Here is a 24,763-nt window from a genome sequence, read left to right on the forward strand (position 1 = left end):
TGGAGTTTTACTGCAAGGGACTTTGGCAAAAAAAAAAAGTTCTCCATAATAGACATTAGTGTCATACCGTACAGGGTAGTGGGGGCAGGGGAGATGTGTGGAAACTTAGTCATGAGTTTAGCACATTCCAAATGAATGTTAAGGTGCAGGTGTGGCTTCCTGAAACTAACAATAATAAAAATCTTCAACAGTTTATCATTCAACATAATCTTTGGTGTTGCCTAACTGATGACTTCAGGTGTGCTTTGAGCTCACTCAGAGGTTCACACGGCAACTCAGCGACCATGACTCCCCCTGCTGGTCACAGAGAGTACACAGGTAACTCTACACCTTGGAAGCGTTGCTCGTCACGTGAAAGCGGAGAAAGAAAGACCCTAGCCGCTCTCCGCGGACATTGTGTCCTTCCGTGTTTCCCTCTCACTTCGCCTGTGTAGGGACAGCGCTGGGCTGGGCGTCTCTTGCTGCCTGCTCTGTGCCAGATTCACTACAAAGGCACAGTAACTCCCAGTAACTAGCATGTGACCCTGGTATGTCAGTGTTAAAGATCGATGGGTAGGAAATTCAACAGCTGATTCCTCAAGAGCACCGCTGAGCTCATCTGTGAGATGTTTACTTCAATCGTGCGTTCTTCGCTTCTCACTCCAGCGTGTTTAATCTCTCTTTAGAGAGTCTAACATGTTGTTTTGACATGAGCATCAAGCTCCATCTGAGCCACAAGATCTACGGTTGCTACGGTAACACGAAGGACGTCTGCGCTGGCCAATCGGCGGATTGTTCCATGTGAGCAACTATCCATTCCTAGCGCAGCGGGCGGGGTTTGTCGGAAAAGAGGTGGGATTAAAAATACCCCCGTATGAAACCCCCTCAGTCCATGGCGGCGCTAGCTCTCTCGGTGTGGTTCTCCAGCCTCCAGAAAAACGGCGAAGCAGCTAAATGTTTCCATATGCAGTAGAACCAGCCGCTCGCAGCGTCGTTGTTGTCGGACGGAGAGAAAGAGGAGCTGCTCTGCTGTAAGTGTGACGCTGTTTAACGCCTGTTCACTGTTACCGACTCAGAAAAGCGGTCCGTGTTTTAAATCGCAGCCTGTGAGACATTAATCCGAGTAAACGGCCCAGTTCACCCAGTACAGGTTACCGTTAGCGTTACGAGACACTCGACACGAGTCTTATTATGGTGGTAAAGACGTTCTCGTCTGAAGAGCTGAAGTGATCTCACAGACACGTTAGAGCGAAGGTGTTCTCCTCTTCCTCGGTTCTCTCCGTGTTCTCACGTTCTTTCACTGTCAGGCTAAAGTGGAACGGTAGGAGAACTGGGTGTTGGTACGACTTGCTTACATGCATGAAATTATGGGTTCTTCATGTGACTCTTATGACCTTTACTGTGTGTAGCAATGCTTTATTTATAGTAATGTAGTAATGCTTTATTTATTTATTATTATTATTAGTAGTAATATTTTTGTTATAAATAACACCAGAGGCTGTATTTTATGTATTGTTATAAAGTGAAACATAAAGTGTGAGACTCGCCCAAGGCTTCAGTGTGTGTGTGTGTGTGTGTGTGTGTGTGTGTGTGTGTGTGTGTGTGTTCTGCAGGAATCTGCTACAGAATAGGTTTTTCTACGATTTAAGCTTGTGTAGTCGGACTGGTTTGTTTGTTTGTTTGTTTGTTTGTTTGTTTTGTTTTGTTTTGTTTTGTTTGTTTGTTTGTTTGTTTCAAGTCTAAAGCTTCTTGGACAGCACGGTGGTGCGGTGGGTAGCGCTATTGCTTCACAGCAAGGGGGCCTGGGTTCAATTCCCCTGGCCGTGAGACCGTGTCTCTGTGTAGTTTGCATGTTCTCCCTGTATCTGTGTGGGTTTCCTCTGGGTTCTCTGGTTTCCTCCCACAGTCCAAAGACATGCAGTTAGGCCAATTGGACATGCTACATTGCCCCTAGTTGTGTGTGTGTGTGTGTGTGTGTGTGTGTGTGTGTGGGGGGGGGGGGGGCGGCTTCTTGCACATTGTCTGCTTTAAATTCAGGACCTGAACAAATTCATACTTTTTCTGCATTTGGCACTGAGCGGTTGATTCACTGTCCTTCATTTTCTCCTCCAGAAATGAAAATCGTCCTAGTGTCCACTTTGCTCTGTTCAGATTTACCTCCAAAAACATCGAGATGTCAGAGGAGTCAGAGGAAGATATCGGACTGCTGAATTTAGAAGAGATTAAACAAGAGAATATAGAGGAGCTGTATTGTTGCTCAGAGTGTGGGAAGATATTTGAACAAGAAAGTGGCCTCAAATCACACCAGTGCACTCATGCAGGAGAGAACCCATACGCCTGTTCGGAGTGTGGGAGAAGCTTCAGGCACTCTAAAACTTTTAAAAAGCACAAGTGCACCAGGACGGAGGATGGGTGTTCTATTACGGTGGTTCTTGAACCTGATGACTGTGAAGAAGCAGGAGATCCCGTCCTGATCGGCAGGTCCCGCTTCTGCACTGCCACATTTGAAAGGTAAACATGTCCTGAATGCTGACAGGCATTTAAAGCGAGGTTTACACTTACCAAGCACACTTACTTAGATATCACAGCCACAAACTGAATTAGACCTTAAATATATCACAAACATGTTTTACTGCACGTCAGTGTCATTTGGTCTTTGAATACATGCTGGGTGAACTGATACAGTACATTACAGCCAGAATTCCTGTACCTTTCGAAAAAGGGCGTGCTTTGTAAACACTGCTGTTGAGCAGAGCTGGTTGAATGCCCTTGGTGCTGGCACATATGGCACAGGGTATATTTTAATGCATCCTCAGACCACATCATCAGGTATCAGATATCACCTGTTATATAAGGCAAAAAAGGAGAAGTAGCTTCAGAAATAAAGGGATCAGGCTAAACTAAACAGACGAAATCGTTTGTGTGACATTCACCATTTCTGTCATTATTCCTAGATTATTTACAGTTTGTATAAACTTTCCAAAAGGTTCTCAGGCTGTGTTCACCACGAATCGATGACTGTAGCTCATACCGAATTTTAAAAACTATTTTAAAGTAGTAAATGTACACTGGAAGTATGAAGTATAGATAAAACTAAGGCAGGGAAAATGCAGTGTAAAATTTGTTATAAGTGGGAGGTGGGCTGGTATAACCCCCTCTGAGCTTGACACATTCAGAAAAATATGTTGGAACCCAACCAGACCCTATGTGACAGATCATAACAGAACCAGAACCCTCAATGTATGAGAAAAGGCTGTTCTGTTGGCTTATGCCACACGTGCATGTGTGGAGAATATGCTGAAAGATGACTTTGTTGACCATATCACTTTTCCCCACATCTTTGTAGACCAGTGCTGAGGTCTCAAATAGTATTCATCCTTGTAATGAGAGTTTTCTACACTGCACCACTTCTAAGAAAACCCTCTTTTATGTCTAAACTCTCAGCATTTTGTCTTGTTTTGTCAGATCCAGTTCCCAAAGATTTGTTTCCATAATTTTTCAGTTTAATGCATTTCGCACAGTTAATCTAATTCCGTACACTCTCCATGTTACTGCTGACTCACTTGTACTGAACACTTGAACATATATTTATAGCGCTGTTTACTAAACTCTTTAGTATAATGTACACACTAGACCTACCGCTGAGAATGCTGCATATTTTGCAAACACATTGTACACAGTATCTGTGTACCAGGACCCTCATAGGCACCACTATGCTTGTCTGTAGTTTATTCTGTATTAGTTTGTTTTTGGATTCATTGTGTATATGTTTTGTCTGTTATCCACTAGTACATGTGCATTCATGTTCTTGTCTTGTTTGTGAACGAGTGAAGTACCCTGAACATATACAAGGATACAGCACAATGAAATATGTGTAATAATGGTAAAGTAGAATTGAGTTGAGATTAGTTGAATTAAATTTCAAATATTTACACCCCCCCCTCCCTTTCCTCCAGGCATTCTCCTTCTCCTGGTGTTGCATCAAGTTTCCCTCCTGAAACACATCAGGAGATGCTGCCAGAGGAACATGGAAGACTGCTTAAATCGGTAGAGATTAAGCATGAGAATGTGGAAGAGCCGCATGGTTCCTCTGAATGTGAAACGCATTTTAAACAAGAGAGTGATCTTGAATCAAATCACTGCCCTGACACAGGGGAGGAGCTGCCTGAGTGCTCAGAGGGTGATATGGATATCAGTAATCAGAGTCATCTTCAACAACAACACCATGTTCACACAGAAGAGGGACCGTTTGACTGCTCCAAGTGTGGACAAAGTTTTGATGAGGAAAGTGCTCTAAATAAGCACAAGTGCTTTCATACAACAAAGAAGCCATATTGCTGTTCATCCTGTGGAAAGAGTTTCACCAGATCCAGTAACCTGCAGCAACACCAGCGCATTCACACAGGAGAGAAGCCCTACTGCTGTTCGTACTGTGGAAAGAATTTTACTAGATACAGTAACCTTCATCAGCACCAGCGCATTCACACAGGAGAGAAGCCCTTTTGCTGTTCGTACTGTGACAGGAGTTTTACTACATACTGCAATCTCCAACAACACCAGCACACTCACACTGGCGAGAAGCCGTATCAGTGCTCGGAGTGCGGCAAGAATTTTTCTGACAGTGGTACTCTCACGAGACACAAACGCATCCACACAGGAGAGAAACCATATCAGTGCCCAGAATGCGGCAAGAGTTTTAACCAGAACAGTACACTGCAGCTGCACCGTCGCATTCACACAGGAGAGAAACCGTATTACTGCACACAGTGTGGAAAGAGTTTTATTGACATATGCACTTTAAAAACACACCTGATCATTCACACAGGAGAGAAGCCCTATTGCTGTAAGTGCTGTGGAAAGAGCTTTACTAGACACAGCAATCTCCAACAACACCAGCTCATTCACACAGGAGAGAAAACACATTTCTGCTCATACTGTGGAAGGAGTTTCACCAGATACAGTTATCTTCAAGTACACCAGCGCATTCACACAGGAGACAAACCATATGTCTGTTCAGAGTGTGGGAACAGTTTTAATCGAAAGAGCGCTCTTGAACAACACCAGCGAGTTCACACAGGAGAGAAACCATTTGAGTGCTCAGAATGTGGGAAGAGTTTTTGCCAGCAGGGTACCCTTCAAGTACACCAGCGTATTCACACAGGAGAGAAACCCTATCAGTGCTCAGAATGTGGGAAGATCTTCAGGTATTCAAAAGCATTAAAGACACACAAATGTGCGGAGAAGGAGGGGGATAATTCTGAACCTGTGGTTTTTGAAGAACCTGCTTTAGAGTGAAGACGAAGACCCTGCTTTAAGCAGTGGTCCACACTCCTGCGCTCTTAGTATTGAAATAGGCTTACTTTGTCTTGAGCCTGTAAATAGTATTTAACCGAGTCTTGGAAACGCATAGAAACGCTATGAATTATATTTTGAGGACATAGTGTTGTGAAAAAGTATTTGCCCCTCACCAAATGTCTTCCATTTATGCTAATTTCTCACCTATAAAAGTTTTCGATCATTGAACTAATTTTAACATAAGATAAAGACAACACAAGTAAATGCTAAATGCAGCTTTTAAAAGTTTCTTCATCATAATCGAAATGCACTTGAGCTTTCGGTGAGGAACTGACAGGTGGACATTTCTCCTTCAGGATTTTCTGATTCAGAGCAGAATTCATGGTTCCATTAATTATGACATTATCCATGTGCTGCAGAAGCAAAGCAACGCCAGACCATCACACTGCTACCACCGTGCTTGACTGTTGGTATGATGTTCTTATGGTGGATGGAGTGTTAGCTTTACACTAGTTGTAATGAAACCCGTGCCTTTCAAAAAGTTATAACTTTGACTTGTCAGCCCAAACAATATTATCCCAGAGGTTTTGGGGGTCATCTAGATGTTTTTTGGCAAACGTGAGGCGAGCTCTTGTGTTCTTTTTGGCTAACAGTGGGTTGTGCCTTGCAGCTCCTCCGTGGATGCTGTTTTTGCACAGTGTCTTTCTTATCATGGAAACGTGTATATTGACCTTAACTGATGCAAGTGAGGCCTGCAGTTGTTTAGATGTTCGTCTGGGTTCTTCTGTGACTTCCTGGATGAGTCATCAATGCACTCTTGTAGAATTTTTGCTAGGATAGCCGCTCCGGGGAAGGTTCACCTCTGTTCCAGGTTTTCTGCATTTGTGAAGACTGGCTCTTACAGTTTTCCAGAACCACAGGCTTTGTAACCTTTGACAGAGCGGTAGATGTGAATCTCTTTTGAATGTGGCATCACATGCTGCTTTTTGAGACCTGGTCAGCTCACATTGCCAGACAGGTTCTATTAAGTGCTGTTTATATTCAACAGGTTTGACAGTATTATTGACTGTATAATTGTCGCCCTAAACCTAATAACTGGTTGTGCCAACCTTGGCTGTTAAAACTGAACCCAGTAGTCGGGAGGATTTGGTTTTTCACATAGGGCCAGAAAGAGCTGAGCAGCACTTTCCCTTCAGTAAATTATATAATCATTTAAAAACAGCATTTTCTGTTTACTTAGGTTATCTAAGTCTAATATTATAAGTTTCATGACCTGAAACATTGAAGTGTGACAAATGTAGAAAAATAGAAGAAAATTTGGCAGGGGCCAAATACTTTACCACAGCACTGTATATTATATATACTGTTTAAGGACATTCTTTATTACCAGGTCTACTGCTCCATTATCAGTTTGTGCACATTGGGCCCTATTTTCATGATCGCAGTGCAAGCAAAAATGTAGAATCAAGACAGCGTTTGACTACCTCAACAAACCTTATGGTGCAGCACCAGGCAATCGTATCAACTCCTTTCATTCCCTTCCATTCTCATCACCCAGCTGCCCTACGCCCACTCACATTACTGGCCAACACAACAGCTCAAATGTAGTTTTAAATAAATAATAAAAATCTTATGAATAAATGCACCAAAAAAAACCAGGACATAATTAATATGCCATTGCAAAAATCATGTCTTTATCCTTTATAAAATACAGTTTTGGCCAAAGCGCAGACGTGTTGTTTGGACCAAAATCGGTTTAAAAATACCACTGCAACACCCCCTGTTGCACCATGCCACTCCACCCACATTGTCACAGTTGCTATCATTGCTCACCATCAAAATATCAAATAAGCCCACAAGACAAACAAGAAGCTCCCGTATCCAGCCAAATTAGTAACGTCTGCGTTTTACTCTTAGATGGCACTAGCAGGCATGATGGTGGGGCCCAAATTCTGCAAATCAATATGAAAATAATATACAAAAACAGATCATAACATATGAGATGTGCAGGTTTGAAATGTGAGAAAATATGGATATTGTCTGGGGTTCTTCTAAAATACATGTCCAAATGTGGATGCAAAATAGCAGCTGACTCAAGATCTTCTGTGTGTTTCCCATAGAAAATGTTTACCTGCATTCCATTCCAGAGGATCCCCAAGCAGTATTCCTTATATTGCTACACATTATGGCATGGATTACAGGAACTTCCGTTCAATAAATAGGTTTATTTGGAAAGCCATATTTGCAGTGACTGATGGGATTGCTTTCCCATCAACAAATAGTAGTGATAAACCTCTGTCCACTAAATCCACAAGCTAAACATTTTCACTCACTGTGGGTTGGAACCCTTCTTAAAATGTGTGGACCTTCTGTAGCTCAATTTGTTTGAAATTATTAGAGCAAATTTAGTCTGATATTGTTTGGAGGCATGGAAATTGGCATTCACAACTCAAAAAGTCAAGTGTTTGTTCTATTTTAATGATAAATATTTGGTTCCTTTGATTTATGTTATTGCATATAGCTTCAGTTAAATAAATTGCATTTCTGTGTTGACCACATATGAAGAATGTTTTTATGAAATATGAGCTTCACTAGCTTAGCTGGTTGACCACATTAGGGTATGTTAGACCATTTAAATGCTGTAGTAATGAAGTCTGCCATACTGTTTAATTAAAATCTTTAATTTAGGAAACGATTCAAATTGCATTTCTTCCAAAAAACACTAAGGATGAATTTAAGGTATCCAGTTTGTTCCTCCTCAGATTACAGTGGTATATCATGTTGCCTTCTGAAAACTTTTATAAGTATTGTTGTAATGCTTGCTTTATTTTATTAATTTTTTCCCCAATATTTGTACTTGTTGCCATTAATATCAAATTAGTGGACATTCATTTGTGAAAGGTACTGTCAGTTCAGGCAGTAGTGGACTGCCAATGAGTATTGCACCATATATAGTCGCACATATGAAGATGATGCTATTGGTAATTAAATGTACACACATTAGCACTAGACGAAATCAGTCTCAAAGGAAACCTTTAAATCGCAGATCACTGAGTTTACTGTCACGGTGCTGTTAGCGAAGATGTTCTCATTTATACTACAAAGACTTGTTTATAGGCTATTCACACTACATATGATGTATGACTGGTCTATCAGTGAAGAAAAGAGTGAAAGTGCAGGACATTCAGCTCATTTTTCAAGACTGTGGCTATCAGCTTCCTTTTTTAGGCCACTGAGCTGGTGTGAGATGTTTCCTTTAGTCTATAGATGGTATCCTGTTTACAAGAGGGTGAAAAGTCTTTGGTAACTTAGCTGGTCATGAGATTGTGACATTAGTGAACTTCTGTAATCAACATATATTTTAAACTGTTTGTAAATTGTTGTTAACTCGATAATAAAATGCCATTTCAGAGCTGAACCTGTTTGTCTCTTATTTGCATTTTAATATAACATCACGTAAAACGTTAGCTCGCGCCAACACTCAACTTTCCAACAAGGACAGACGTTACAAACGTTTGAATTCATGTGTTGACTGTGGCCTGGCTGTCTGCTCATTTATAACGCCTCTGATGTAAAAGCGACTGTTTTACTGGTTATATGTGTCGCCATATTACCACTGAGGAAGGGATAGCGTTGCCATATGAATGAACTGTTGGATCCTTTTAAACCATATAATCCAAAATACTTTACAATTTATTTATTTTAAAGCAGGCATACGTTCAATAGCTAAAGTTTGTTTTAGCCGAAAGCTAACATTAAGCTCAGTCTAAGCCTGGTTGATGTTTTACTACTGCCCATGTAATCTCAGTGTACACATTACATACACATACGCATTGTGTATGATGTATTTCCCCCTATTAGGGGAAAGTAAATTGATCTATATGTCTACATAACCCATTAGCTTACCCAGGCCATATAAGCTGTAATATTCTTGTAATGTTTACCATGTCAGTCTTTATATTGATATGGTAAATATACATTATGTTTGTTTTAGACTACAGTTTAAAATACAGCGTTAGCTAAAGGCACATTTATCAAAAATGCATTGAAAACCCACAGAAAATGACTGGAATAGCCGAAAACTCAATGAGAAGAAAGTCTCTGCGCATGCGCGGAATGCCACTGGCTTGAAACCAGCTCAGATCCGCAGGCAGCGCTGCTGGAATCCAGTGCCAGGTTCTCCTGCGTTCTGTGGTCGGTCTGTTGACGGCAGCGGCCTCTCAGTTGGCCAATCGGCTGCAAGCTCATGTGAAATGCTATCCAATGGCAGCGCAGGAGGCGGGGCCTGTGTGAGTAACACACGTGGTTCCAGCGTGACAGCCCCGAGTCCGCGGCGGCGCTGCTTCTCTCAGCGCAGGGTTCCAGCAGCCAGACAAAGCGGAGAAGCAGATCCCGGACATACAGCATCCGCTCAGGGTGTTGTTGTTGGCGGACGCAGAGAAACAGGACCTGCCCTGCTGTAAGTGGGTAGCTGTCAGCTTTCATGCTGTTTAAATGACGCGTTTGGCTGGCGCTGTGGCTCTTGTTCGTGTTTTGAACAGTAAGGTGTAAAACCAGCCCAGAGCGCGTTCGCCCGGACGGGAGCTCAGCTAACGTTAGCTGTAAACACGCGTCTCGTTTCCACCCTTAACTAGCGCAGAAGGCGAGCTCGAGGACGGCTTCCTCTCCGCTGTGGCAGTTAAGTGTTCTTGCCCAGCACTGAACTGAAGTGTTGTTTTGAGTTTGGACAGACTTCGGGGAGTTAGTCGTGAGGCTTCTGCTGAGTGTGCTGAGGTTGCCAGTCCTTCGCTGTCAAACTGTGCAGTTACAAAGAAATTGATCATTTAATGTATTGATTCGCTTGTATACCTGGGATAATTTAGCTCAGTCAATAAAACGCTGCTGTACAGTCTTGCATAAAAAACAGAGCTGGGTGAAATGGCAAAAATGTCATGTGATACTTTCCCGACACACATTATGTCATTATATGTATATTTTTCTTACATCTGAAAAGTTGGAAAAGACAAAGTAGTGCCACATTTATAAAATGCTTTCAAAAACTGTGAAAACATTTATTGTCAAATCTAATAAATATATTTCATTTACTTTGCTCAGACAAACAGGACTAATTATGTTGTCTTTGTAATCAACAGTGATGGACAGTAACTCAGTAAATGTAATTAGTTTCTGTACTTAAATAGTTTTTTATTGTATCTGTACTTTACTGAAATTTTTCCATTTTGGGCGACTTCTTACTTTCACAGCCCTACATTTCAGAGTCTAATATCAGACGTTTTACTCCACTACATTTCAGAGTCTAATATCGGACGTTTTACTCCACTACATTTTGAGAAATCTGTCGTTCCTTTTGGTTTCTGTGTGTATAAAAACGTAACATGTCAAAACGACATAAGCGCAAAGCCAGAGCACCAATCAGGGCACAGCGGTCACTTTGTTCTGAGCTGGTTTTGACCTGTTGGTCATACCGACCCAGTGCAGCACACGGTTCAACGTCAGTGCAGCAGCGTAAAATTCATATGTCTACCTAAATGATGAACTAACCAAACTTTATGTAAATAGACCACAATATAGAAATATGTCCACATATGCAGTTTGACTGGCAGGTTTCTTTTTTTCTGAATTCATACAAACACTTTCATTTTATAGTAAATTAGTTTGGGTTAGTTTATGTTTATGAACAGAGACCTACAGATCAACACAGTAAAGGAAGCTTATTTGTGATCCTGAGTTTAAAGCCAGTTTTTATTCAACTTGTAACTAATTTACAAAGTAATCTTAAACTGAAACTTTGCTTGTGTGTAAAAGTGATTTCAGAGCCACTCGGTTCTCCCTGATGGAAACTGTTTACCTTCAGTGTTTTGTGCTTATGATCATTTTAATAGACGTCAGTGTCACTAATTAATGACGTTCTATTAAAAGACTGGTTTACCAAGAGAGACGCTGGAGGATTTTCACCTGAAATGAGTTCATGAAGCGAGTCTTGTTATAAAAATGATAACAGGACATCAGTAATTACTCTTTTAGTACTTTTACTTTATACTTAAGTACATTTGAAGGCAAATACTTTAGTACTTTTACTCAAGTTGAGGTCTAGAGTAAGGACTTCTACTTTTACTGGAGTAATATTTTACCTTTGGTGTCTCTACTTTAACTCAAGTACATGATTTGTGCACTTCGTCTACCTCTGGTAATCAGACATGCAGTTGGGAAGTGCTTTGCGTCATAAGTACTGACAATACCCTTGTTCTGCTCAGCAAAGATTATTCTGACATGTTTTGACATGATATTTATCATTACTGTCAAAAACTGTCATACTGCCCTGTCCTATATAAAAATATTTCATAGTTTACTTTTTGTACTGTTTCGGTTTAGATCTGTGTGTCAGAAGTTCAGTACAATTACTTGCTTCATCATGAAACATTAGTTATTTGTCTGGTGTTTTTTTTTTTTCTTCATATCAAATCTTAATTGGTGTAATTATGCTTAATATTTGTGCCTTATTCGTAATGTTCATTTTTTTTTTTTACACTTGACCACATTCCTGACTAAACTGTAGTGCAGGGACTGTAAGTCATACTGTTTTCATTTTTTCTTTTCTCCTCCAGATAATTGTCCTTCTTCTAGTCTTGCCACAAACACCTCAAGAGATGCCACAAGAGGAGCCTGTAAGACTTCTGAAACCAGAAGAGATTAAACATGAGAATATAGAGGAACAAAATTGTTACTCTGAGTGTGAGAAGAGTATCAAACAAGAGGACGATCTTGCATCACGTCCCTGCACTCGTGCTGAGGAGCAGCCATATGACTGCTCAGAGTGTGAGGGGGATCTGGATAGTAGGAGTCCTCTGCAACAACACCAGGGCACTCAAATAGGAGAGAAACTGCTTCAGTGCTCAGTGTGTGGGAAGGGTTTTACAGACAAAACTACTTTAAATACACACCAGTGTCTTCATACAGGAGAGAAGCCCTATTGCTGTTCACAGTGTGGAAGGAGTTTTACTAGATACGGTAATCTCCAGCAACACCTGCGCATTCACTCGGGAGAGAAGCCGTATTGCTGTTCATACTGTGAAAGGAGTTTTTCTCGGTACAATACTCTCCAACTGCACCAGCACACTCACACAGGAGAGAAGCCCTATCAGTGCTCAGACTGTGGGAAGAATTTTGCTGACAGAGGCACGCTCGTACGACACAAACGCATCCACACGGGAGAGAAACCGTATCGGTGCTCAGAGTGTGGGAAGAGTTTTAATCAAAAGATTAGTCTCCAGCTACACCAGTACATTCATACAGGAGAGAAGCCCTACTGCTGTTCATACTGTGGAAGGAGTTTTAGTAGATACGGTAATCTCCAACATCACCTGCGCATTCACACAGGAGAGAAGCCTTATTGCTGTTCATACTGTGAAAGGAGTTTTACCAGATACAGTAACCTCCAGCAACACCAGCACACTCACACAGGAGAGAAGCCCTACCAGTGCTCAGAGTGTGGAAAGAGCTTTGCTGACAGGGGAACCCTCGTACGACACAAACGCATCCACACGGGAGAGAAACCGTATCAATGCTTGCTATGTGGCAAGAGTTATAATCAAAGCAGTAGTCTCCATCTGCACCAGCGCATCCACTCAGGAGAGAAGCCGTTTTACTGCTCTGCTTGTGGGAAAAGTTTTTTTGACAAGTGCACTCTAAAAAAACACCAGATCATTCACACAGGCGAGAAGCCCTACTGCTGTACATGCTGTGGGAAGAGTTTCACTAGACACAGTAATCTCCAACAACACCAGCGCATTCACACAGGAGAGAAGCCCTACTGCTGTTCATACTGTGGAATGAGTTTCACCAGATACAGTAACCTGCGTCAACACCAGCGCATTCACACAGGAGACAAACCATACGTCTGCTCAGAGTGTGGCAAGAGTTTTAATCGGCGCAATGCTTTTCAGCGACACCAGCTTATTCACACAGGAGAGAAGCCCTATCAGTGTTCAGAGTGTGGGAAGCCATTTAGGTACTTAAAAGCATTAAAGACACACAAGTGTGCCGAGAACGAGGAGGATAATTCTATAACCGTGGTTCTTGATACTGATTTACATGCAGAAGATCCTGCTTTCATTAGTAGTCCATGCCTTAGCACTTCTGCAGTGTTGGAAGGAGACAAAAAGGAGCTGGACGGTTCGATTTAGGGAACTGTTCAACACTTGTTTACGTGGCTTATGTTACGTTTTCACTGACCAGTGGAAAAATGGTGTCAGGGGTGTTTGAAGTACAGCATGTGAAGGCAAACGCAGAAGCAGCCTCTGTTTAAACTCATTGGAATAGGCCTATGTTTGCTGTTGCGCCTGCTAGTGGTGTTTTCCTAGTAGAGTCAGGTAAACATGGTGCTTCGTAAACTATACTTTGAGTAGATATACTCAGAAATGTTCAACTGTAATAACCTTTATTTGCATGTCTGCTGTGCCGTTTTCAATTTGTGAAGTCCTGCAAACAGTATGAACTGAATGTGCCAACAGAGCTCACACCAGATGGGATGTGTAAGTTAAAAAAATATGGATATAATAAAAATGTGTTGGCCAATGTGGGAAAATAGCAGCTGGCTCTGGATATGACTTGTTTCTCATGGAAAATCTTTGCCTTCATTCCATTCCACAGGACCTCTCATCATGGGATGTTGATTACGGGAACTTCAAATGATTGAATTCCTTTATTTGGAATAGCAGGATTACTGTCCTGTCAGCTTTACTGGTGATAAACCACTATCCACGGTTTCGCTCGCTGTGGTTTGTAATCTCCCTTGAAGGGTCTGTACCCTGTGTAGCTCAGTTTGTAGGGAACCAGTATTGAGATACACATGAAAATTGTTTCACAATTGCAAATCAAAAGCATTGATTGCTATTATTGATCTATTTAATCAATAATGTATTATTGTATGTAACTTCAGATTTCAAGTGATGCCAAATAAAATATCCTCCAATCTCCTGTGTTAATGTCCACGTTTGAAGTATGGTTTGATGAAGTCTGAGCTAAGCTGGTAGATTAGTGTAGTGTATGTTTTTCTAATTGTGTGGTTTACATCTTCTGTAAGCCTAAAGTTGACCTGCTTAGGGTATGTATGTTTAGTTTGCTGGTTTAGCTGGAGTAATAGGATGACCAGTTTGACCAAGCTAATCTATCAGCCTAGTCCAGCTGGACAACCACCTTGACCATCTTAGACCAGCAAGAATATAGTTAATAGCCATCAATACCACTATGCACGTGCACTGGTGTCCGTCCAATACTAAGCACTATATCTTAATCTATATTTCATACATTATAAAACTATAAAACAACATGTAAAAGTCTAGGGCAAAGGTATGCATGAACAAGGTTATGCATGAGATTTTTTTTTTTTTTTTAAGTTGGCTACAAATACAAGCTGTAAAAAATTAGCTTGAGCCTCTAAGGTGATGTCATTTTGCCTTGTAGCTCAATCCCAATGTCATGTTTATATAACCAACTCCATGAGGTGGAAAATTCAGGTCAAGAAACTAAAATTCCTTTCCAGGATCCTACTAGTGCCATATGTATCCAGGCAGTCGGAATACATTTTGGGGAGGTTTTTTCTTTCTGGTTCTGCATTTTCTACCATTGCTAATTATCTTGAGTAAAGATGTGCTTTAAAACCACTAGTTGATAATAGATTTGGACTTCAGTCCTAAAACATTCCACAGGACAGTGGATCTTCATTTCTTTCCACAGGATCTCTAAGCAGTTCTTCCTGGCTGCGTCTGGAAGCTTTGCTACTGCACACGTCCTCTGCTCTCCTGTAGCAGAGCAGTGGCAAAGCTTCCAGATACAGCCAGAAAGTACTGCTTAGGGATCCTGTGGGTGGATAGGAGCAGGAGAAATTGAATAAGCAGAAACTGGGGAACCAGGACAGCTGAACCTTTTTGGCATAAAATTGGATGTCGACGTTTGATGCGCTAAGTCAAGTCACATTTGCTTGAGAGCAAATCCATAATACTCCTGGGGCCTGTCTCATTATGTAAGTTCAACATAGACAGGGTTCCTGACAGAGTTTCAGCCTCACAAAACCAGACAAAAGGAAATAACATATGTGGTTAAAAACTGTCTCTATTAGCCCAGGTTTAGATATGATTAAACTGTGGTTGATGCAATTATTCATATTCATATTCCCAGTTACACACATCACTAAAATTGGCCAAGTTAACACACTGCAGCAAAACATACTAAAACAAAGAGATTCACAAAGTTTAATACAGTAAAACAATCAAAACAAAAAATAAATAATAGTTATGATAGTCACCATACTATAATAATATCATAATAATCACATCTGAAATCCCAAACTTAACCTGCTATGGATCAGGTAGACAGTCATTAGAAGTTCCAAAAGTTCTCGGGAAAAGTTATCCACAGTTGTGAGACAGAAAATGGGGGTTAGTCTGAACTAAGGTTAAAATGATCTGGCCAAGTCGTCAATCCTGCTTTGTGAGAGAGGCCCCTGCTACTAGCCCCAGTCGCTGTTGACATACAGGGCCAACCCATTTAGCCTGCCTATGTTTGTTTTAATACATGAAACACAAAAAAATACAGAATGAAAAGCTACAAAATACAAAAGTATTTGCCTTCAAATGTACTTATGTATAAAGTAAAAGTACTAAAAGAGTAATTATGGCTCTGATGTCCTGTTATCATTGTCCTGTAACTCATTTCAGGTGAAAATCCTCCAGCGTCTCTCTTGGTAAACCAGTCTTTTAATAGAACGTCATTAATTAGTGACGCTGACGTCTATTAAAATGATCATAAGCACAAAACACTGAAGGTAAACAGTTTCCATCAGGGAGAACCGAGTGGCTCTGAAATCACTTTTACACACAAGCAAAGTTTCAGTTTAAGATTACTTTGTAAATTAGTTACAAGTTGAATAAAAACTGGCTTTAAACTCAGGATCACAAATAAGTTTTCCTTTACTGTGTTGATCTGTAGGCCTCTGTTCATAAACATAAACTAAACCAAACTAATTTACTATAAAATGAAAGTGTTTGTATGAATTCAGAAAAAAGAAACATGCCAGTCAAACTGCTTATGTGTACATATTTCTATATTGTGGTCTATTTACATAAAGTTTGGTTAGTTCATCATTTATAGACGTATGAATTTTACGCTGCTGCACTGACGTTGAACTGTGTGCTGCACTGGGTCGGTATGACCAATAGGTCAAAACAAGCTCAGAACAAAGTGACCACTGTGCCCTGATTGGTGCTCTGGCTTTGCACTTATGTCGTTTTGACATGTTACGTTTTTATACACACAGAAACCAAAAGGAATGACAAAATGTAGTGGAGTAAAAGTCAGATATTAGACTCTGAAATGTAGTGGAGTGAAAGTAAGAAGTCGCCCAAAATGGAAAATCTTAAGTAAAGTACAGATACACGAAAAAACTATTTAAGTACAGCAACTAATTACATTTACTGAGTTACTGTCCATCACTGATCAACAGCCAGGCGCCGCCTTGGTTTTCACTACATTCACGATCTGCCCTGCAAACTCAAAGCCAAGTTCCACTGAGGTCTGTGGTTGCTATGGTAGCGAAAGCCAGTTCCCCGCTGGCCAATCAGTGGGCTGATATGAGTTACTATCCAATCGTAGCGCAGTAGGCGGGATTTGACGGAATACAGGCGCGATTAAAAATAACGGCCTTTGTTCCAGCGTGGAAGCCCTTCAGTCCACGGCGGCGCTGCATCGTTCAGTGTGTTTGTCCCCCAAAGCGGAGAAGCAGAGGGAGAGTCGGGACACACTCGGATCACAGCGCTGTTGCTGTTGGATAGAGGGATACAGGAGCTGCACTGCTGTAAGTGTGGAGCTGTTCACAACTTCTTCACGTTGTTTAAGTTTGTACCGTATTACCGGCTCTCCGTGAAACGGTTGGAGATCATGGATGGATATGTCAGCACTAACAGACTCGCCCTGAGTCCTTTGGCCTTATTTGCGCTTGTTTCCATGCTGTCGTGTCAAACTGAGAATCTACATGAACATAACAGACGCAAATCGGTATTACAAACGTCCGTGCAGGAGCACCACCAGAGACGCTTATTGGTTTCTATGGGCTTTTTCAGCAGGGTGGTTTGTTGTCCTCACTGCACTCCTGTTTCTCTTTCCCTCTCTTCTTCTGTAAATATTGTGCTGGAGTATGTTACTGAACCATAAGAGCATTTAATACATGAGCATTCTTGAGATAGTTTGCATATGTAGAAATGCATAATTAAATGGTTAAGATGTAAACAAAGTCATCTAGTAGTGGTTTGGTGTGAGATGCTCTGTACTAGAGAAACATACAGAGTCAGAATGGTTCACAGTGGTGGTGATAGGAACCAGACGGCTAAACAGTTTAATGCCTTTAAAAGCGAGACCACAAAAATGTTATGGCATGAAATGATATGATGTACAGCGCGTGAACAGCTCACACGTGCATGCTGTTCTGGAGCTTTAACTTCTCAGTACAATCAAATTAAACACTGTCTTCTGAAGAATGGCCTTGTTCATATTAGCACCATAACTGATAAGTCAATAATGAGTTCAGTAAGCTTTGAAACTGGAAGGACCGCCAAGCGTTTGCATATGGCATATATTACTATTTTATCTATTTTGCTTAATTAAATGCAAAGTAACATTTGCAGAAAGAACATATTTTGCTGAAGAGGGGATCGTTACTTATTTTCAATGTTTAAATCAACAAAATTTGTACTTTGGCCTGGGGGGTGGTGTAGCCCAAACCTTTGCATACAACTGTGTACACATTATGTAGCTAACATGATATTTGCTTACATGCTGCAAGGCAGTTGGGTCACAAATTGTTGGGACTGCGTCTCATCTTAAACGGGTTGTATGAAAATGGCTTCTTTTCTCTTTGTAGAGTGAGTTATGTGCCTGCAGATTTAAGTAAGTAAGTGATACTTTTTTGATCCCACAACACCACATACACCACATACACCACATAGACACTAGGGGGCAGTGAGCAGACACTTGCCCAGAGCAGTGGGCAGCCCTATCCACGGCACCCGGGGAGCAGTTGGGGGTTAGGTGTCTTGCTCAAGGACACCTCAGTCATGGACTGTTAACCCTGGGGATCAAACCGGCAACCTTCCAGTCACAGGGCCAGATCCCTAACCTCCAGCCCACGACTGCCCCAAATATGTGTGGTTATATCCAAAAACATGTCATGTTCATAAGCATGGGTGCAACTAGGGGTTATGCAGCACATGCAATGTATGGGGGTGCCAAAGCCACGCTTTCAAAGAAGAGAGTCAAGTTAATAAACCTAAAATGCAACCCATAATGAACCCCAAGCACTCTTTCAAATACTGGTAAATCAAATGATCATTTTCATTTTAGTTTTACTTTTATGGATCAGTCACCCGACATCATGAAATGGCACATACAACGCTGTAAAACATATAGGTAAACAGGTTTATGCAGACGCATGCTTTAAAATGCAATTTAGTATATTATATTTAAAAACCTATTATGTTTTGGTTACTATTTGGCCATAATTTGCAGGTGTCACTACAAGCCTTTATCTAACCATCACATTTTCAAGTGAATGAAACTTCAACAATTCTGTATTAGTTATTTATTTGTGTATTTGATCTGAGATCACCTGCAAATTGTGTACTTTATGTATCGTCCCCAAATAGTTGGGGACAGTCGTGGGCTGGAGGTTAGGGAACTGGCCCCGTGACCACAAGGTTGCCGGTTCAATCGCCAGCACCGACACCCATGTCTGAGGTGTCCTTGAGCAAGACACCTAACCCCCACTGCTCCGTGTGCGTGCGTGTGTGTGGTGTTTCACTTCACAGAGGGGTTAAATGCAGAGGTGGAATTTCCCCATTTGTGGGATTAAAAAAGTATCACTTAACTTAGTTGTACCACACTTCTGTTGGACTTCATATTGACTGTTGTTTTTGATCTCCAGAAATGAACAGCGTCCTAACATCCACTTTCCTGTGCTCAACTTCACCTCCACAAACACATCAGGAGATGCCACCAGAGGATCACGTCAGACTGCTGAAATCAGAAGAGATAAAACATGAGAATATGGAGGAGTCGCATGAGCGTGGGAAGAGTTTTACACAAGAGAATCATCTCAAATCACACCAGCGCTCTCACGCAGGAGAGAAGCCGTATCACTGTTCAGAGTGTGGGAGAAGCTTCAGACACTCTAAAACCTTAAAAGCACACACTTGCTCCAGGATGGAGGATGGTTATTCTATAGCTGTAGATCTTGAACCTGATAACAGGGAAAAAGCAGATCTTGCTCTGGTCAGCAGTCCATACCACTGTGTGCCCTCATTTGAAAGGTATTGAGTATTTACGGACAGACTGATAATGCATTTGATACACACATTGTTTGCACATATAACAGCCATAAACCAAGGTACAGTTGAAAGATACCATTAATATCCTTTGTTTATCTACATTGATCTACACAATCTTATTCAGGTTCACTGAAAATGGACCTGATTAAGGCCCTGAATAATCCAACTGAAAGCTTGTGTTGAGATAAACTAACCAGGTCTAGAAATATAATAAATAATATTCCAATGTACTTTGTAAATATCACCAAACTGTGCTTCATTATTGTCCAAGAATTTTATTGTCCAAGAATGACAAACAGCTTTGTCACTTTAATCTCTGACTATTTAATATTTTTTGTTTGATCTTAAACCACCTGAATGGGGTTTAGTCTTAGGTATATCCCCAAAACAATTCTGCTATATTTTTCTTGCCTTTCTACCCCCTTAAATGGCCATTGGCCCAATGGCAGGCCCAAAGTTTTATTACACACTTCCATGACCTAAGAATAGCTTAGCCAGCTCGCATTGAAGTCCCTGCAGTTACTGAATAATAAGAGAGGACAAATGTTGTTTTCTTGAGATCTTGAAATATTAATGTCATTATCATGACATAATGGATGTTATCTTGATAAAACAGCATTTATGTTGTGGTCACTATAAATAATTCAAGAACTTTAGGAAACATTGTTTTTGTCATAAAAATGACATAAATGTCATGAGATATTTATACAATAGCTAGTTATCATGGAAAAAAAACTGAGTAAAAACATGTGAATCCATGGAAATGAATTTCTTTTCCTTTTATCCTTCAGATGTTCTCCTTCTCCTGGTGTTCACTCAAATCTACCTCCACAAACCCATCAGGAGTTTCCAACAGAAGAGCTGCTGAAATCAGAAGAGATTAAGCAAGAAAATGCGGAGGAGCCGTATTGTTGCTCAGAGTGTGGGAAGAGTTTTAAACAGGAGAATCATCTCAAATCACACCAGCGCACTCACGCTGTCGAGAAGTCGTATCAGTGCTCAGAGTGTGGGATGGGTTGTAATAATCAGAGTAGTCTCCTAAGGCACCAGAGGGTTCACACTGGAGAGAAGCCGTATCACTGCTCAGAGTGCGGGAAGCGTTTCAGTAACGGCTATAATCTCAAAAAACACCAGGTCATTCACACAGGAGAGAAGCCTTACTGCTGTTCGGTCTGTGGGAAGGGTTTCAGTAGATACGGTACTCTTCAACTACACCAGCGCACTCACACAGGAGAGAAGCCGTATCACTGCTCAGAGTGCGGGAAGAGTTTTCGTCAGCAGAGTAATCTCCTAGTACACCAGCGCATTCACACGGGAGAGAAGCCATATCAGTGCTCAGAGTGTGGGAAGAACTTCAATCGACTGGATGTTCTCCAACACCACCAGCGAGTTCACACAGGAGAAAAGCCTTTTAAGTGCTCAGTGTGTGGACAGAGTTTTCGTCAGCAGAACAATCTCCAAGTACACCAGCGTATTCACACAGGAGAGAAGCCCTATTGCTGCCCATACTGCGAAAGGAGCTTCTCTAGACACAGTAACCTCAAAGAACACGAGCGCACACACTCAGGAGAGAAGCCGTATCAGTGCTCAGAGTGCGGGAAGAGCTTTCGCCAGCACACTAATCTCCAAGTACACCAGCGCATTCACACAGGAGAGAAGCCTCATAGCTGCTTAGAGTGCGGGAAGACTTTTAACCGGCTGGACGTTCTCCAACAGCATCAGAGAGTGCACACAGGAGAGAAACCATATGAGTGCTCAGAGTGTGGGAAGAGTTTTTGTCAACAGAGTACCCTCCAAGTACACCAGCGCATTCACACTGGAGAGAAACCATATTACTGCTCTGAATGTGGGAAGATGTTTAGGTACTCAAAAAATGTTGCAGTGCACAAGTGCGCTAAGAGGGAGGAAGATAATTCTGCAACTGTGGTTTGTGAACCTGATTACAATGAATAAGCAGAAGATCCAGCTCTGGTCAGGAATCTAGACTTTCATGCTCCCACAGTGTTGGAGGGAGGAAAACAGGAGTTAGACTGTTGAACTTTGGGAGCTATTCAACAGTCTACTGACAATTTGCAAGGCTGTGCCATAGATGTCGGCTTTTTAAAACATAGGATGTAAAAGCCAACACTGAAGAAGAGTTTGTCCAGAAGTGTCTACGTAGCCTATTAGCCCTTGTGTGTGCTGTTGTTTGATAGTAGTGTTGTCTTAATTCGGTTTGGTATTCAGATTTTTTTGAATTATGAATTTCATTTTAGGATTTACATGATACAGACTCAAAGCAATGTTACGTCCACTTCTTCATTATCAATTTGTGCACACATGAAGCAAATCAATACTAAAACAATGTGCAAAGAGAAATCATGGCATATGGGATGTGCAAGTTGAAACAATATGGAAACAGTATAAACGGAATTTAGACCCCTGCCTGCCTTGGTTGTACTTGCCATGTTCATCAGAGTTTCAGCTCAGGCCACCTGGTAGTATCTGCAGGTTTATTCTGAGGAATCTTTTGTCAGTGTCATTTCTTTGCTTCACTTTTCTTCTGTACTGCTCAGAGACAGTGATTGGTTCAGTCAATTGGGTTTCACAGCTCAAATCAGAATTACTGGTTATATTTTACTTGTAAGTAGGTTTTATTTTTTCATTTTATTTACTTGTTCTTGTTCTAAACCAGCAAGAATCTAGCTAATCACTACAGCCCTGTTTTTCCCACCTTGGACAAAGTGCTATGTTTTCCATACCCAGTGCTGGAGGTGCCCAGAACTGTAGTATTGTTTACTTTTCTCTGATTCAGCTGATTAATACGCTGAAATTTTAGGCCTTACACACAGGATGGTAATCTCTGTGGCCTGAGGGTGGGTCAGCTGTGACATACAACCAGCAGGCTGCTGACTTTATTGAGTCAGTACACCGACATATGCTTACTACCTGGGATATCAAGATTATGTTGACGTCCTTTTTTTTTTTAAACACAAGCCCAGATTTAGGTTCTTTAGCTAGACTATATCAACATCCCACAGTTTCACAAATACAATTGACAACACAAAGTGCCACTTTATGATATGATGATTTGTGTCGCTGCTGTCTGTATTTCCATTTTTGCAATTTTTCAGTTTTTCTCATAATTTGAACATGCCTGTTGACCTTTACATTGTGTGTAATTTTCATGATGAACAGACTAAAAGAAACAGCCCAAAATGACTTATGAAAAATTCTGGTTCCATTGACTTACATTAAAAGTAAAGTAGATTTTCAAGGATTCAAGGATTCAAGGAGATTTTATTGTCATTCGCATCACATGGTACATGAGGTGGAACGAAATTAAGATCTCATGGTCCAGTTTACACCCAAGAGCTGTTATTAAAATAGATAAATATAACGTAAATACACAAGAGAGGGAGAGTAGGAGAGTAGGCAGTTAGCAGCAATATGAAGTCCAGAGTGCAAGTTTGCTATAGCAGCATGATATTGAATTAGAGCAGTAGATAAAGTGTCTAGATAAAGTGTCTCAGTGCGGTTTAAAGTGACAGTGTTTGTAACAGTAATTGTTCTTGTAAGTGTCAGTGCAGTTCTCCTTCTCCTGTAAAGTTTTGGAGATACGAGGTTTTCTTCCGACAGCAGCGATATGTTTGTACATTATAACAGACTCTTTGGGCATATCTTGAAGAGACCCCTGCCAAAAAACATAGTGTAATTGTTACATTGATATAAGCACAACAATATAAATATAAATTTACATTAAGTGAATTAGATTTTGGCACAAATAAAATGTGTTAATTTATCAGACCAAGTCCTTTTTGTGTCAGTACAGATTTCAGATCTGCCCATCTATCCTCCAGTTCACTTATTTTGATAGAAGGAAAGACAAGATGCTTGTTGGGTGCCTCTGTGTATAATACATTTTCCAACAACAAGATATACAAGAACGTATTCCCTTTCAACCCGGATGTACTGTAGCCTTTCAGGAGCTTGATTTATTTATTTGTATTGTTTTCCTTTTTACTACTTCTTTGTATTTTTACTACTTTCTCACAATCTATACGGAAGTCAGAACAGATCTGTATTTTTTACAGTAGCATGAAAAAGTATTTGTCCCTTCCCTACATTGAGTGCTTTTAGATCTTAAAACAAACATTTGTATAAAACACGTGAATACATGTGAAAATAATGTTTCTTCACATTTAAGTAAGAAATGAGTGGAACTGAATTGATGATGTGATTCAGCTCATTGAACACCAGGTTTAAATGGACCTGGCCCGGTTGAAGTTTACCATCAGAGGGATGTAGTCGGTAGTGTTTTTACAAGCACACTAGGCCATGACCAAAAGAAAATACAGAAGAGATGAGAATAGCAGGTGAATATTTCAGTTTGGACTGGGGTTATGAATCACAGTGAAATCCATGATCTGAGCGGCAAATAGAGCAGAACGGCAAATCATCCAAGGTGTCACCAGAGGATCCAGGAGAACATCCAAGAAATCACGGGTCTTTCTAGCCTTGGTTCAGGTCAGCGCTCACAACTCCACAGAAAGAAAAGAATGGGGTGAAAGTGGCATTTACAGAACAGCATCAAGGCAGAAAGCAAGAAACATTGATGTTCGTCTCTCATTTGCAATGGATGATCTCAAAGCCTTTTTGGGATAGTGAACAATAGACCAGTCCGATGTTTAACTTTATGGACAACAGTTGTTCTGCATTTCATAATAGGGACATCATACCAGCATTCAGGTCTGTTTTGGTAGAGGGAACATGTGGGGATGTATAGTGGATACTGTGTAAAAAGCACCAGTGGAAGAGTAGCTCACTTATGTGTGTTGGTACTGACACAAAAATACACATGATTTGTGTATTACTTACATTAGAAATCAAATCAATCATGGGATTCATCAAATCAAACAAATTCTGAAAAAAAAGTCGCATTTTTAGTATTTATCCAGATATTTACCATTTCTCCCACCTCATTTATGCCATCACCTATCTTTCACTATCATGTTATTATATTAAAAAAATAATACATTTGGGTTCTGAGAGGATGCTTTTGATTGTCATATAAAGACATTAAAATGATGTGTTCTGGTTCTGTCTTTGGTTAGTAGGTAGTGGTTTGATTGATC

The 24,763-nt window shown here is 40.8% G+C and overlaps 1 protein-coding gene across 1 annotated transcript; it reads left to right on the forward strand.

Annotated features, from left to right (window-relative positions):
- The first annotated feature begins 873 nt into the window (after nucleotides 1-873).
- Nucleotides 874-22,847, forward strand: LOC108442551 (zinc finger protein 850-like). The gene is made up of 8 exons (XM_037542970.1): nucleotides 874-1,010; nucleotides 2,092-2,490; nucleotides 3,936-5,271; nucleotides 9,587-9,733; nucleotides 11,880-13,453; nucleotides 15,010-15,116; nucleotides 19,247-19,631; nucleotides 20,441-22,847. Exons 1-8 carry the CDS (start codon nucleotides 934-936, stop codon nucleotides 21,600-21,602), a joined length of 5,187 nt encoding a protein of 1,728 aa, XP_037398867.1. The 5' UTR covers nucleotides 874-933; the 3' UTR covers nucleotides 21,603-22,847.
- The last annotated feature ends 1,916 nt before the right edge of the window (nucleotides 22,848-24,763 follow it).

This window comes from Pygocentrus nattereri, chromosome 1 (genome assembly GCF_015220715.1).
Source record: "Pygocentrus nattereri isolate fPygNat1 chromosome 1, fPygNat1.pri, whole genome shotgun sequence".
In the NCBI taxonomy this organism is placed as follows: Eukaryota; Metazoa; Chordata; class Actinopteri; order Characiformes; family Serrasalmidae; genus Pygocentrus; species Pygocentrus nattereri.

Bases quoted from the DNA above. Each gene is read 5' to 3' on its own strand.
- LOC108442551 (XM_037542970.1), top strand. From the start codon at position 934: ATGTTTCCATATGCAGTAGAACCAGCCGCTCGCAGCGTCGTTGTTGTC. The intron at 9,734-11,879 runs GTAAGTGGGTAG...TTTCTCCTCCAG, and splicing joins GAAACAGGACCTGCCCTGCT to ATAATTGTCCTTCTTCTAGT. The intron at 15,117-19,246 runs GTACTGCTTAGG...TTTGATCTCCAG, and splicing joins CTTCCAGATACAGCCAGAAA to AAATGAACAGCGTCCTAACA.